Here is a 16,870-nt window from a genome sequence, read left to right as displayed (position 1 = left end):
ATCTTCATCACATTAGCCCTGCAGGGCCTAAATTATTTCTGTTATCTTGGTCTTAATCATTATTCTTGAGTTTGCCATAGCTCTAATTCAAGCTTATGTCTTCACAGTTCTAAGTGCCCTTGACCCACGTGATAGTACTTAATTATTCACCAGACCCATTCTTGTCACAAAGTTAGTCCTGACCCCTGACCACTGTCATCAGTTCTGTTCATAACACAGGGTTTAGTAATACGATTTCACTTTAATTCAGCTATTCTACTATCCATACTTTTCTTAATTAATACATTAACCAGTGCATTGTTTTTTTTGTTTGTTTGTTTGTTTGTTTTTTTTGCTGGGGATCGAACCCAGGGCCTTGTGCTTGCAAGGCAAGCACTCTACCTACTGAGCTATCTCCCCAGCCCCAACCAGTGCATTGTTGATGATAAAATATATTCTGAGAAAGCATATTTCAAGGCTACACACATTGATTGTTCAAAAAGGTCTATAGTAAGTATATTATATAATGAACATATGTTACCCTTTTTTTTTTTGTATCAGAGATCGAACCCAGGAGCACTTAATCACTGAACCACATCCCCAGTTCACTTTACATTTTATTTTGAGAGAGGGACTTGCTAAGTTTCTTAGGGCCTCACTATGTTATGGGCCAGGCTATATGGGTAAGACCAAACATATTCCATTTTGCCCTGAGACTTCATGTCATATAGCAAATGCTTCTCCCGTGGGAACACCATGCCTGTGTACCCATCATCAGTTGCTTAGCACAGCATGCGTCACAACACAAAATGGCAATTCTTATATAATGTAAAATTGTTCTCTTTTTGGTTCCTATCTTTCTTGGACAATGTACTCTGTCAGAGAACGATTGTCTAGATGTTAGTAACTATTCTTTAACTTGTATCAGACTTAAGATCATTTTGACCTACTTCTCCTTCTGCTTATGATTTTAGATCTCATGATGTTAGTTTGTAGTTTTGAATCATAGCAACAGCCACTTATGATTGATGTACTGACATGCTTTACTTATGGTTGAAAAAAAAAAAAAAAAAAACCTGCAACCCTACACTCAGGGCTGTCCTTCTAGTAGCCATTTGGGGCCTTGGGTGAGATGGTCAGCCTGCTGGCTAATAAAGACTCTCAAATTTGGACTTCTCAGTGGTGATTGGTCTGTTTTTAGTAGCACCCCACAACAACCAAATTGCTGAAGCTAGCTTTGAACTCACAATTCTTCTGTCTTAGTCTCCAGAGCCATTGGGATTACAGGAATGTGCCACCATATCCAACCATATGTTACTTTTATAATTATAGGATGCCACAAAAATAACATCAAAAATACAAAACGTAGTATGGCTTAAAGTCATGTAGACACACAGACCTGAAAACTATTATATTGATTTTGTGTGTTAGTCTGGGTCATTGGAGAAGCAGATGCCAAAACAGAATTAAATGTACAAAAATTCTAGGAGAGGAAACACCCGAGGGAGAGAAAGGGAGAAGAGCTGGGTAGGGCCAGGAGCACAATGCATGTCCACCCTGACTGAAGGAGACAGGGAAGGAGGAGGAAAGTTTGAGTGGAAACATTCCAGATTGCAGTAATCTCTATGGGTGGTTTGACTTTGAGTCTAAGCCACCCATTAAGGAGTCCCTCATCTTCCTAGGACTTCTCTGCATAGGAAGCCTCCTGTTATGCTGTCACTACCTAGAATAAACCATGGTATGGCAATCCCACACATCTGCCGAATGCTGCAGTTGGACATTTGTGCTATGGCCAATGTGGTTGGACCTCTGATTCAAATTCTCATAATCATCACAATATGATAGCCATAAAAATCTTAAAATTTTACCACTATCCTTTCCCACATAATCTATAAAGGAGTGGTGTCAACAAAATGTCCCTGTTGATTTCAGTAATTGGCTTCAGTACACTCTTTGAATCCCTAGACCTTAAAGATGCATGTCTTTAAGCTTTTCTATGTCTTTCTATTTCAAGTTTATTGAAGAATGAATAGGATGATCAAAACTGTAGATCTCACAGTACTTATTTGCTCTTCTAAGAGATTTCTCTTTCTACTAGAATGTAAGGAAATATTTTTAAGAGGCAATTAATGGCAGTAATAAGGACCACAAAGTGTCCAGTTTTGCCTTTATAGGTCCAGACAGCACAAGCTTGAGTCTAATATCTTTAGTTGTGATATTTACAAAACAGTTTTTTTAAAAAATATATGAAACAATAGGGTTTATTTTCACATACTCATAAACGTATATAACATAGTTTTCTTTAATTCAGTCCCTAGTATTTCCTCTTTCCCTTCCCTCCTCCCTCCCAGTGATAGCCTTCCTCTATTTTATTGGTTTTTCTTCTTTTATTTATTTACTTACTTTCTAAAAAATATATAATACTTTATTATTTCCAAGATGCATCTGTTTATGTCAAATTTCCTTTTTAAATTTGTTTTTATTTTTACAGACTGCATTTTGATTTATCATACATAAATGGAGAATAACTTTTCATTTCTATGGTTGTACATGATGTGGATTCACACCATACATGTAATCATACATGTACATAGGGAAGAACAGTTTTATAACTAGATAATTCTAAAATATACTATGGTAATATGTAGATGAGAATTATTTTATAATGGCAAGCTCAGGTCTCTTTGGTGATATACTTTGAAAAGAGTAAAGATCATATTATATTAGCAATTAAACTCAGCTAACAGAGAAATCTCATACCCAGAGGGCTGTTGCCAAATCTCACAAAATCTTAAGAACTTGAATAATATAATGAGGTGTAAAGAACTGAGGTTAAATAAGAAATGGAATTATGAATAACATCCTATCATGGTACCAAAGGAAATGTAAAATGCCATTGTCGAATCAAACTGGTGGAATTTTAAAATTCATTAACATATTTAAGCTTCTGAATATTTATTATGTCATTGAAGTATTTCAGCAGATGAAAATCACATGGACAATTGCTGAGTCAATTTTCTCCCTTTACTGAAAGCATAAAAATATGACTTTGTAGGTCATCCAAAGTAACTTCCAATGAATGAGCAAGTTTAAACAGTTCAGGCAGGCATCAGAGTCAGGGAACCCACTCCAGTAAGCAGAAAAGGCACCAGGATACCCAACCTAAGTGCCTTAAAATAAAGGATAGCATATTTTACTATGTCCATTTTCTTCAAGGTGTCTCCTTACAGGGAACTGGATCCAAGGAAGAGATATTGAAGTCCAGAATTGGGCTCCAACCAAGAATGCTTCAGGTGTCCTGTCTTGGAAAAGGATTGGAGAGACTGCTATTGTTTGGATCTTTGGATCTTAAATGTTCCCCATGGGCCCATTTAAAGGCCTGGTCCCTGGTCTCCATTCCATGGCATTATTGGGAAGTGGTAGAATCTTCAGAAGGTCAGGCCTAGTGGGATAAACTTAGGTCATTGGGAATGTTCCCTCTCAGTTTATATCAACATCCCACCTGTTTCTTTATTAATTAATTAATTATTTTGCTTCCTAGCTACCATGAGCTAAGCAGCTTGTTCCTCCATGTGCTCCCCATCATGATTTACTACCTTGCCACAGGTTTAAGCAATGGGGCCAACAGACCATGGACTGAAACCTCTCAAACCCTGAGCCAAAATAAACCTTTTCTCTTTTTAAGTTAATTATCTCCAGTATTTTGTTATAGTAATAGAAAGCTGACTAACACAGGGATTTAGTATAGCCATCAAAGAGACTCTGGGTTCAGGGTCAAGGTACATGGCTGAGCAAAGACTAAAGGATGGGGATTATTTTACCTAAGGGAATTCATAAGGTCCCAAACCCCAACTATGTTTGGCACTTGGGATAGAGGTACTTTCTGCGTAAGCACCCTCTTGCCTTTCTGAGTCTATTCCTGCATGTGGATCCACATCCCAATCCCCACTATCATGTGTACTTTCTCATGCTAAGTCTCGGCTCAAAGCTCCCAGCTGTTCCCACCTATTTTGTAGTCCTTAATTCCTCAGTCAAAATAGTTTAGGACTTGTTGCATTTTCTGCCTAAAGTCCAGCTAAAATTCAAGACCTGAGCTGAATTCAAGACCATGCTGAGCTATGATTCTGAGGAGTTTTCAGTCTTTTCTAATGTTTTGCTCTCAGGGGCAAGAAGATATTTACAGGTACTGCAAACCCCATCCCCACAGGTCTGCCTTACACGGACGTATCCCACTCACTAAATTCAACCCCCTCAAGACTCAGAATGACACGAGTTAGGACTGAGTTGAATGTATCTCTTTGGACATTATTGGATTTCTAGTTATTCACCTGTATCCAAAAGAAATGGCCTTTCTCTATCTTGTGTATAAAATCTTTATACTGAGAGAGTCACCCTTATCACAACTGAGTGTAGCTTGCCATCTGCTGGTGAAATGTGATATTACTCTTATGGGAGTTTTCAAGCTTTAAAAGTTCTGGACTATCCTTGATGCAGGTACAGTGTGCTGCATAACGCAGTCAGCTGAGGAACACCCCAATACAAGCTGGTCATATAAAACAGTGGATAATACTACTCAGTTTGAAGGAGGCAGAGAGGTGAAGGAAATTAAGAAGGTGAGATTTTTGCTATGCTTACTTCTCTGCATAATTCAAAGGAAGCCAATGATTGATTTGACTTTTTAAAAAATGCATGGAGTGATCTATTACTAACGTTAGATGGTTAGAGTCTGTATCTCAATTTTATTAATATTAGGGTTTAGAAGTTAGGCTGGGATGTTAATCCTACAACATCACCTTCACTTACTTGTTCTCTTGAGTGGAATGAAAAGGAGGCTGTCCCAGCTGTCCTAGCTAGCATACTGGGAAGTGCGTATAAGCATAGGAGTGTACCACTACAAGAAACATTCAGACTACGTTTCCAGAGGGGAAAAAGCGAGAATAATAAAAACTCTGATTTTTTTCCTATTCCTGGAGATATTTTCATCATCTTGCCATCATGATCCTGTAGTGAGATTGCAAATTATGTAAATCTCTATCTACATGACATCTTCTCAGAATTTTCTGCTGGCAAGTTTAGAGCCAAATTTTGAGCAATTTCTAAATCTATCCTAGGGCTTTGCAGTATGCATTTTGCATGTAACTCCACTTTAGCCTTCATTTGATCTGTGCTCTTCTCTTCTACCCCCTATTCCATGTTCCTTCCGAGTGATTTTGCCCAGCACATTTATATATTATAAGCCACCTTAAGTCCTTTCTGGAAGATAGGATAAAAATAAACATCCAGATTTATTTGGGGAGCTAAAGTTTTATTGCCAGTGTTCATTACCATGCATTTTTTCATCTCGAGATGAGATTTTCCTCCAAAGAATGGCTTTCTTATTATTCCTCCCAGGAAGTCATCTCACAATTATATGATGATGTGAACCTAGCCATTATCTTCTCACAGTTCTAGGAAAAGAAAGAATACACTTAATAAAATACATGTCAATGCTCTATGATAATTGTAAAGCAGTTAGTTAGGAGTTAAGTCTTGAACAAAAGTCCCCCGACACGTGGTATAATCTCAGAGCTTAAGAGCTGGGTCCTTTTATTTTAAACCCAGATGCTATTCAGTTCAGCATATAAGCAATCATCAAGGATTTAAAAAGCAACAAGTTAGTGAAAAAAATTTTGCAACAAAAAATATGAACGTGTAAGTAAGCACAGTATTCTACCCCACCGATTCAAGGACTCAGAACTGCTGGTTGACCCACAGGTACAGAAGTGAATTGGAAGGAGCTGAGAAAGACAACAAGACTAACGATGCAGCTCTTAACAGGACACATGGAGAGGCCGGAGTGGGAAGGACAGGGCATGAACTGGGGAAGTAGCTCCAGCTTGGGAGGGGTGGAGGGGGTCCAAGGGACTCTGAGAACAAAGAACCCCTAATGAAGAGTTTGACAGATTTATTGTTAGTGGTGCTATATTTTATAATGAAATAAAATTTTGCTCTTTTTATCTCTTGAAGAATATTATTGAAAACTTACTTTTAAGAGTATTGAAATCAGAGTCACATGCATCTTTCTTTTAAAAATATCCTAAGAATAACCTAATTTTCCATCATTTTGGAGAGCTTTTTTGGGAGCAGTATTGCAAGGGCTCTTGTGCCTCTCTAAGGGATCATTCTTCCTTATTTTATTTTATTTATTTTTCTCCATTTTAATCATATATATACACATATATATACATTATATATGAAATAAAATTTGCTATTGTCACAATTTATATGTACAAATAAGTGGCATTAATTATATTAATGTTTGAGACTATTACCATATATTGTTTGAGACTATTACCATAATTTATTTCCAAAATTTTTCATCACCAAAAACAGAAACTTCGCTTCTCATCAAGAATAGAGTTACTTCATATTTAGGTAGAGGGGAGTGAAGGGAGGGGAAGGGGTATGGGGTAAGGAATGATAGTAGAGTGAAACAGACATTATCACCTCATGTACATGTATGACTGCATGACTGATATAATCCTGCAATATGTATAATCAGAAAAATGAGAGATTATACTCTATTTATGTATGATCTATCAAAATGTATAAATGCATTCTATTGTCATGTTCACCTAATTGGAACAAATACAATTTTTAAAAATTAAAAAAAAAAAAGATGACAAACACAAGGATCTTCACTTTTGTTACTTCTATTTAACATAGTACTGGGAATTCTAATGAAGACAATTAGGCAAAAATAAACTAAAAATAAATAAATGCAATAAATTGGAAAAGAAAAAACAAAAATGACAGAAAAAAATAAAATTGGTAGATGACATGATCTTATGTTTACTCTAAAATATTATGTATATTAATATAAGAATTAAATGGAAAAAAAGGAAAACAGCAACTATGGTGAGGATATGGATAAATGGGTGCCTGAAATACAGTTGGCAGAAATATAAACCAGGCTGCTATAGAAAATAGTTGATAGTTCCTCAAAAAGTTAAAGAAGGAATCATCATTTGACCTGGGAGTTCCAATCCTAGATGCCTACTTAAGATAACTGAAAACAGTACTCAAACATGTATTTATATGTCGAGGTTCCCAGAAAATTTATTCACATAGCAAAAAGGTGGTAACAACCATGTCCGTGAACAGATGAATGGGTAAACAAAATGGGGCACACCCATACAATGAATCATTCAGTCACAAAAGAGAATGAAGTGTTGATGTGTACTATGAGGTGAATGAACCTTGAAATATTTTCCTATACTATCTCCATACTGGAGATTCCTCAGCAAACTTGGAATGGAACTACCATTGGACCCATTATCCCACTCCTTGGCATATACCCAAAGGACTTAAAATCAGCATACTACAGTGACACAGCCACAGCAATGTTTATAATATCTCAATTCACAATCGCTAAGCTAACAGAACCAACCCTGGTGCTCTTCAATAGATGAATGGATAAAGAAAATGTGGTGTATATATACACAATGGACTATTACTTAGCCATAAAGAAGAATGAAATTATGACATTTGCCAGTAAATGGATGGAGTTGGAGGCTATCATGCTAAGTGAAATAAGCCAATTCCAGAAAACCAAAGGCCAAATGCTCTCTCTGATATGTGCATGCTAACACACAATAAAGAAGGAGGGCAGAATAGAAGTTCATTGGATTAGACAAAGAGGGAGGAAGGAAAGGGAGGAGGAATGGGAATAGAAAAAACAGTAGACTGAATTGGATCTAACTTTCCTATGTTCATATATGAATATGTGACCAGCGAAACTCCATGTACAACTGCAAGTATGGGATCTTCGTTAGAATAAGTTATACTCTCTATATATGTATAATATGTTAATATATACTCTCATGTATATCTAAAAAGAACAAATAAAAAATAAATAAAAAATTATGCAGATTCAAAAGAAAGAAAACATTTTGCTATATGAAGTAAATCAGACACAAAAGGACAAAAACTGAATGATTTCAGCCTTGTGAGTTACCTAGAAAAGGCAACCAGACAGACATGAAATAAAATGAAGATTACTTTCTGGAAGGAAGAAAGAAATTTTTTCTCTCTTTTTAAAATTTTTTAAAATTTTATTTGTTTTCATTAGTTGTACATGACAGTACAATGCATTTACACACTTTGATAGATCATACATAAATCAAGTGTAATCCCTCATTTTTCTGATTCTACATATTATAGGATCACATCAGTCATGCAGTCATACATGTACATGAGGTACTAATGTCTGTTTCACTCTACTATCATTCCTTCCCCCATACTTCCCCCATACCCCTTCCGCTCCCTTCACTCCCCTCTACCTAATATATTCTTCCCTCTACCCGCTCCCCTTATTGTGAATTCACTTCCGCATATCAGAGAAAACATTTGGCCTTTGGTATTTTGGGTTTGGCTTATTTCACTTAGCATTTTAGTCACTGTACAATGTTTTCAAGTAATGCCCATTACTTTTCCACCTGAATGATTTTCCCATGAAATAATTTCTGAATGAAGTAGAGAGGAATGCCTTGTTCATACAGCTTCTGGAAAGGGGATGGAAATGCCACAATTGTTGGTGAGTGAGATCTGCTCCTTGGAACCAGAGAGTCAGGGATTACCTTGGGAATACAGGCTGCCATCTTTAGGACTGTCAACTGGAGACAAGGTGAGACAGGTCAAGTAAAAATGCCACAGAGCATTCCTAACACTTTAAGTGGCCTTTACATTGATTACCCATTCTCTTGGTTTCTGGAGATCTTTAGTTTCCAGAGTTCTGAAAAAGTTGTTTATGAAAGTTTCTTCTTATTTCTTCAATGTTCCTAGAAGGAGGGGAGCTTGCAGCTGCCTTCCCACCATTTGGCTGACACCATTCCAACAGATCAATGCAGATATCCTCTACCCAACATGACCAAATCACAACTCAAGGTTGTCCCTTTTAATCTGCCCTTCTCTTCTGAATCCTCTGTCTAGTGTTGATCAGATTATTTTCTCAGCTACTTAAATTGGGAAGCTTTATCTTTTCCCAGTTCTTTGATAAGGTCATAGTCAATCATCAAGTCCTCTGTACAGTGCAGTCTTCTAAGAATTATCTGGTTATCCCTCCTATCCTAAACTCTCTTGTTTCTGTATTGATTCAATTTTGTGTAATCCTTCCCATTGACATTGCCATGCCTCCTGCCTGGTTAGTGCTATCTCATTCTTCTTCTTTCTATGTCTTATATGCATCTGATCAAAGCATTCATGGTTATATCCCCTGCAGCCCTAGAACACATGCTTATTTTCTGTCTCTTGCTCTTGAGTGTTACAGTTCATTTAGCACAAAGACTATGTATATTCAGTCCTGCAATTATATCCAGCATATAGCAATACTGAACACTGACCCAAACCCTAACACTCTGAGTGATATGACAGAGTATGTATTGTAAGACAAGCCAGCAAAATGTCTTTAGATACAAACATGAAGAAGTATATACATATATATATACATATATGTGTGTGTATATATTTATGTGTGTGTGTGTATGTGCACATATATATGTATCCATATGACTGTTCAAAAAATGAATTCTCTTTCTTGTCTCCTTATCTATGATTTTGAAAACTATATCCATGTCTAAAGTTCTATTTCACTCCTTACCTTTTACAGTTCCTACCCATGATACATAAACCTGCCAATTCAGCTCTTACTTATACACTAATTGGAAATCCCTTAAATCAATGAATGTGCTCTCCCTGACACAAAAGAGAGGGACATGCAGATGTTAGCAGAAAGATTCACAGCTAACAGAAGCTATAAACAAACTGTAGCTCCACTGAAAGCCCCCAGCCGACAATCATTTGTCTTTTGTCATCCCCTTAGGTTTGCATTTCCCTGGAGGTAATAACCTTCATTCGACTGGTTTTGTATTAACTGAACCCACATTTCAAGCCAGATATATGATGCATATTTTATCAACTTGAATGTTTGTGGGTGGTGTGGCCATGCCTCGGTCTTTATTTGAGTGATAGTTATGGAAGAAACTATACTTTGCTAGAACTCAATGTTATTTTACATATAAAATACTTTTTTCATTATTCTAATAGCTGGATAAATCATAGCCTAAATTACAATATTAAGGAAACAATACCCCCTTCTCTCCCAAGGAATTGTGTGGGTATAAAAGGGTTTCTCCATTTTACAGTTGTTATGGTTTAGATATGAGGTGTCCCCCAAAAGCTCAAATGTGAGAAAAATGCATAAAGTTTTAGAGTGAAGTGATTGGGTTATGAGAGTTTTAGTTTAATCAGTGCACTAATCCCCTGATAGGGATTAATTGGGTGATAACAATAAGGCAGGTAGGGTGTGGCTGGCAGAGATGGGTCACTGGAGGTGTCCCTTTGGAGTTAATATTTTATCACTGGTGAGTGAAACTCTTACTCTGCTTCATAGTGTGATATCCTGAGCTGTTTTGCTCTACTACATTCTTCTGCCATAATGTTCTTCCTCACCTTGGGGTCAGAGCAATGGAGCTGGCCATCTATAGATTGGACCTCTGAAACCATGAGCCACAAATGAACTTATCCTCCTCTAAAATTTGTCGGATATTTTGATCACAGCAATGAAAAAGCTGACTAAAACACCAGTGCTTTGGATGAACCTCAATTTGGCCCATGCAGGGGAGGACAGCACTACACAGAAGAAAGACCTGCCATTCATATACAACTCAATAGCCACAGCCATTATGGTGGACACTTATGAACCTGCCCTCTAAAACTAAAATTTTGAAGAAAAAGTCACCCATCTCACACTCCATCTCCCATGTGGCCCATGCTACTTGATAAAGAAGGGCACTTGGTGCACATAACATTAAGTAGTTACCTCCACCCAACAAATACTCCTTCATGATTTTTACTATTCTGTTACATTATCATATCTCACCCACACTTAGTACGTTCTACATTTCAAAATACTTAAGGCTGCTGAATGAGACTCAGGATAGTCAAAGTGGGGAAGAGTGAAGGAAAGGGACTGTATGAGACTCCCAAGGCTTACAAACTCATGGGTGCTCACTCACCCCACTGTCTCCAACCTTGTCCCTTGACAGTAGCTGCCTCAGCCTGGCTACATGCAAATAAACTTCCCAGGTCACTGGCATTATGAAGCTTGGCTTTGGCACTCTGAGGCTGCTAGTAACAGCCTAGCATGTCTGGTAGTAAATGTACTTTGTTTCTGAACTTCCCATGACAGACTTGTCTTAGGCGCAGTCCTGGCAGCAAAGTAAATGAAATCATAATTAAAATGGTATATACTTCATAGTACTTACTTCAGTTTTCCTCTGGGTCCTCAGAAACACTCTCCCCAAACATTTTACTAATGCCCTCTGCTGCCTCAGAGGCATTAGATGCTCCATGGGCAGCATTTTTCAAAATATTTATTCCGTATTTGGCTCGAATGGATTCTGGGGACAGTAGTCTTGCTTCCTCTGGGTCTACTGGACCCATCAACCTTCTCCAGTCTCCAATAGCATTCCACTTTGTCAGAACCATGACCAAAGATGGGCCCCTGCAAATAATAACATTTTAGGAAGATATGAGTACTTGAAACAGTTCAAAGTGCATGCATGGCTAAAAATAGAACATCACAGGTCTATCCAGGGAGCTATTCTTTATCCTTTGCCCTAATAAGTATGATTTTGTGTTTTCTTTTTTTATGTTTCCCTAGTCCAACAGGTTTTTGTGCTAGAAGAATGTTGTATTTTAATTCTAGAGACTGTCAAAAGATTCATTATTTCGCTTCTTAGAGACATTCTCACTGATCTAGAATTTGCGGTTGTTCTTAAGCTTCTAGTCCCTTCAAGAATTGCCACTCCAGAAAGCCACATGGCTCAGGCCCCCTCATTCCCAGGGTAGACTACATCCAGAAACTGACCAATGTGAGAGTACAAAGGCCTGGTCAGCCCCGACCAGCATAGAACAGCTCAGATGGGCCAGTCTATCTTGTTGCAGAAGCAATTGTCAGTCTGCCCTGTACCTTGATTTTTCTTTCTTTCTAGCCCCTCCTACACGGTGCCCTTAATAAACAACCTGAACTCAGCTGCTTCCCAGGGAACAGAATCTGTAACAGAATTCAAAATTAGTTTTGTTTTCTAAACTGCCATGGTATAGGTACTCAAAGTCCCTTGGTTTGGGTTTATTATTTGTATCTAATTTCTACTTATATATTGGCAAACCTTTTGTTGGAACTCTGTAAATTTTGTCTTTCTACATCAACAAATGGGAGTCATTGACAAGTGTTCAGAGACTACAAAGGGAAGATATGCATTTAAACCTGAGAAAACATTCTGAACCATTAAGCTTAATAAATATGTGCATGCATGTGCATGTGTGCAGGTGTGTCTCTAATTTTTTTTTAACTCAAAGTAAATAGATAATTATGAACTCTATGCAAAAGGGGGTTCTGTGGAACATCATACTGGAGTATAGACTCACTGGGGTCAGACCCAGACAAACCCTAGCTTTGTGATTATGGACAGATCCAGCACTGAGCCTCTGTTCTGTCATAATCAAAGTGGAAATTCTAGTAAATTATGACATAGAGTTGTCATGGAGTCCATAAAGTATAAGTAAGTTATCAGGAGGCCTGGAATTAAATGAACACTCAAAAACTGTTAAACTTTAATTCTTATGGAATGCTAATGAAGTTGTGTGTTGCCAGAACAGATCCACCATGTGAAGGAAAGATGTTATAAAGCAGCATATTTAATATTATAATATTTATATAGCTATATATATCTAGTAGGTGTACACGAAGAGTTTGACAAGGTGTCTACACATGTCAAAAGAAAGAGACATGAATAAGGAGAGTTTTCATTAGTTATTTCATATATGCCATGCACTGTTCCAAGTGCTTTCAAGGCGTCAATTACTTAGCTCTCCAACACACCTATGAGGTGGATCCTATTGTTATTCCCATTTTGTAGATAAGGAAGCTCAGGCACAGGTTTAGTATGCTGCCAAAGCAGGAATCTTATCACAGAGAGTCTCTATAATATATGATGTAAACACCTAAAGAAACAGGAAGGAAAGAAGGAAGGAAGGAAGGAACGAACGAACAAAGGAACGAAGGAACGAAGGAAGGAAGGAAAGAAGGAAGGAAGGGAGGGAGGGAGGAAAGGAAGGACAGAATTGGGGAGAAGGGGACAGAAAGAGGGAGATGGAGAAAGATATGGAGAGAAAGAAGAGAATGGGAAAAAAAACCCCACATATTAACAAAGTATCTGTTCATGAATAAGTTTAGATGAAAAGTTTTTAATTATTCTCTATGTTTCTCAAAGTTTCCAAAAAAAAAACATTTACTACATTTATAATGCAAAGAACTATATATCAGAAACTTACTCAGCTAATACTGCCAATACATCTTTATAAAAGTCTCTTGTTGCTATTTTGTAGTAAATTTTGTTTGCTTCTTCTTGACTTAGGACCATTTCCTTCAACTGAGTCAGTTCAAATCCTGCATCCTTAATGATCTTCATGATCTCCTCTAGGGGAAGCAAATACTTGGTTACATCTGCAAATTGTTCCACTTTTGCTCCATAGATCCAAATAATAGAGGAAAATAATAGTTTCACTTGCATATTGTGGATTAAGAAATCAAATCTGAGCTAAACTAAATTGGGCTTTAAAGGCACAAATTGTTACTCAGGAGAGTTTTAAGACATGAATGTATATGTTCAGTTCAGAAAGCCCCTGGGATCCTAGAGAACCATCAAAGAGGGGAAGGAGGAACCCTGCCAGCCTGCTAAGAATGAAGACGTGTTTTCACCTCTGTGCTACAAATGCCCATGAATTTCTTCCTGGAATTGTGTTGAAGGGACGGACCATCTGAACTCTCCTGAAGAGTTAGGGTACCACTATATGAGGTAAACTGAATCTTGTTCAAATCTCATCACAGCCTGAATGTTGAGGACTACATTCTGGAGACAAAGGTGAACCAACTGAGAAACTGTGACATTTCTAGAAAAAAAGAAAGAAGGAAATGAAGGAAAAAAAAAAAAAAGGGGGGGGGAGAGAAAGAAGCGCCTTTATTTTATTTCCTATCAAAGATACACACATGAGTTGAGCTTGGAGTTAAAAGTAAGAGTAACCACAACCTACAGAAAGTCTGAAGAAAGCTGACTTTTCCTACCAGAAGGGAGGTGACCAGGATGTACCCTAAGCAAGGCACTATGGAAACAAATGTAATAGAATGTAAACCCTTCTTGGATGTTAATTGTCTGGTCAGAGAGCCAAGCCTGTAAATGCATCACAAAAAGACAGTCATTATTAAAAATAATAATGTGCAAGATCCCTAGAACCGTAGGTGAGGAAACCATCAACTCTCTCTGGAGATGTTAGTGATTTCTTTTGAGAGATTTGACCTTTGAGTTCATTATGGAGAATGTAAGCTGCGATCACCAAGCAAATAGGTAATGGCAGGACATGCAGGCAGAGCCAACCAGTGCACAATGAGTTCAGAGGGTACAGAGAAAGAAACATGGAAAGCCGGCTGGAGATGGAGAAGAGGTAGCTAGAAGAAGGAGTATGAGGAGCTGCACCTCATGAACACATTTGGACTTTCCCCTGAGAACAGAAAGTCACTGTTAAAGTACTCTAAGCAGGACCAAATTCAAATTTATATTCCAGGAAGGTAATTTTCTTTGCAGTATGAAGAATGAATTAGGGTGGTATGGGTGAGCGTGGCCTTGGAAGCAGGTCCAACACAAGGTGCGTAGAGACTAACTCAGTGTTTCAAGGTGTCAGTATATAAGGCAGCACTTTTGAAAAGAGAAGTCGATTTCTGTACTTGGTAATGAACAGAGAGGAAGAAAGTGTCTGAGGTAAATGTCCTACATAAATAGGGAACACTGAAAAAATGAGACATAAATCCACCCTCTGCCAAGGCCTACCCATTATAAAAACTATTTGTTATACAAAAGTGAGAGAACCTTCTGAACTGAGAAGCTGAGTAATGCAACCCAAACTCTCTTCAACCTCTACTGAATCACATAAAGAAGAGTGTGCAGGTGGGTCCAACATACTCAATATAAATGCTACTATGCACCATAAATCTTACCTAAACTCCCACAAGAGATAAGATTACAATCATTTTTGTGGTTAACAATATTTTTCTTCCCCCAGCAAAGAAAGGAAGGATGGAAGGAAGGAAGGAAGGAAGGAAGGAAGGAAGGAAGGAAGGAAGGAAGGAACGGAAGATCAACAAGTCCAAAGAACACCATAACACAACACTCTAATATGAATTAAGAAGTAGGAACATAAAACATCATGCATTATAACTTTGAAATTGTTCAGCAAAAAGTAGATGTAAAAAGTTGACTGCATTCAAGGAAGAAATTAAAGAAAAAGATAAAAGCATCACAGAAATAGAGACCAAATTAAGTGAGTTGTAGTGGATATACGACATAGAGAACAGGAATGAAATTAATCAAGAGAGGGAAAATCAAATAAAGAACAAAAAGATGATAAAAGAGAAAGTAATGGATATAGAGGTTAGAGGTTAAGCAAAAATAAACTTATTACTTGTGTGTGTATATATGCCTGTATGTGTATGTGTATGTACACATACAAAGTTAAATATTACAGATGTATTTTTTTTTTTTTAAAAATTTATCATACCAAAAGTAAAGAACATTTGAGTTATTACAGAGAATCTCCTGTTATTTCCAGTGAAGTCCTTAAGGAAGAAAATAGAACAAAGGAAACAAAACAAACATTAAAAAAAAAAATAAAAAAAGCTAAGGGAGATTCAAGATGGCAGTTTAGAAGAAGGCTGACTTCCTAGTTGCTCCATTGATCAGGATTCAACCATTGGTAGTACTGCTCCTGGGCGAGGTGAGTGAAAGAGGGATTTTATTAAAACTCTATATTAGACAGAATGTTTTAGAGACTCAGAAATTTGGGTACACTAAACAAATAAGAAAGTACACTAGAGCAAAGACATTGACCATAGAGGCAGCTGTAGTGGTGTTAGTTCACCACAGAAGGAGGAAGAAGTACACATTTGGTACAGAAAAACCTGAGATCAGAAAAGAGGCCTGAGCTTAGCTGATCCATAGATTGCAATGTGGCACTGGTACTTGAAAAGTGCTCTTTCCCTACCGGCCATGGACAGTTGACTTGGGAACTGTCTTGAGATGGCCATACTGCAGCTGCTGCAGGAGCCTGGAAAGCATAGCAAACATGTCCACACTGTCCTGGCAAACACCTGTCATGTGGCCTAGGGTGTATCTTTCAGAACAAAAGTAAACAGGAACGGAGAAGATTATACCCAGGAGCATTCAAGTCAGAAAAGTGACATGTGGTCCAGCTGGCTTCTCCTTTGATTCTGGCAGCTCATGTGATCAGATGAAGTGGGTCAGGCAACCGAAGAGGTGGGTGTGCATACACTCAGGGATTAAGCCGAGGAAAGCTGTTCACATGGGTAGCACAGTGTGTGGAGGGTTGACTCCTTGCCCCACGAGCAGAATTGGGAGGCTCCTGAGATCCAGACCCCTGACAGAGATCAGCAACTGCCAGGTCTTCAGAGTGTGTTGGCTGAATCCTTCCAGGGCAGATACTACCCAACAAAGCCCCTGAGGCCTAATTAGATATAAACCCCACACACTGAAACACCACTCCTAGGAACTCTGAGCAAATACAAGAAAAGTTGATATAATTCCTTGCATATTATCAGATCATAATGGAATAAAATTAGAAATCAAAACAATACCCTACAAAAACTATATAAACACATGGAGATCAAATAATAAATACACTTTGGAATGATGAATGGGTGATAGCATAAATCATGGGAGAAATTAAAATATTATTAGACTAAAAAATTATACAACATATAAGTATCTGAAACCCTATGAAG

The 16,870-nt window shown here is 37.7% G+C and overlaps 1 protein-coding gene across 1 annotated transcript in view; it reads right to left on the bottom strand.

Annotated features, from left to right (window-relative positions):
• Nucleotides 1–5,288: 5,288 nt before the first annotated feature.
• Nucleotides 5,289–16,870, bottom strand: part of NME8 (NME/NM23 family member 8) — a gene marked incomplete at its 5' end in the record, with an annotated part of 84,317 nt that continues 72,735 nt past the window's right edge. Inside the window, 3 exons of the mRNA XM_079150394.1 lie at nucleotides 5,289–5,426; nucleotides 11,283–11,521; nucleotides 13,354–13,498. Of these exons, the coding sequence (XP_079006520.1) occupies nucleotides 11,284–11,521; nucleotides 13,354–13,498 (383 nt within the window). The 3' untranslated portion in view covers nucleotides 5,289–5,426; nucleotide 11,283. The remainder of the gene's footprint in view (nucleotides 5,427–11,282; nucleotides 11,522–13,353; nucleotides 13,499–16,870) is intronic.

The sequence above is a fragment of the Sciurus vulgaris genome (genome assembly GCF_902686455.1).
Source record: "Sciurus vulgaris genome assembly, chromosome: 8".
NCBI classification, from domain to species: domain Eukaryota; kingdom Metazoa; phylum Chordata; class Mammalia; order Rodentia; family Sciuridae; genus Sciurus; species Sciurus vulgaris.
Note: the sequence above shows the minus strand (reverse complement) of the source record. Positions and strands in the feature narration are given on the sequence as shown.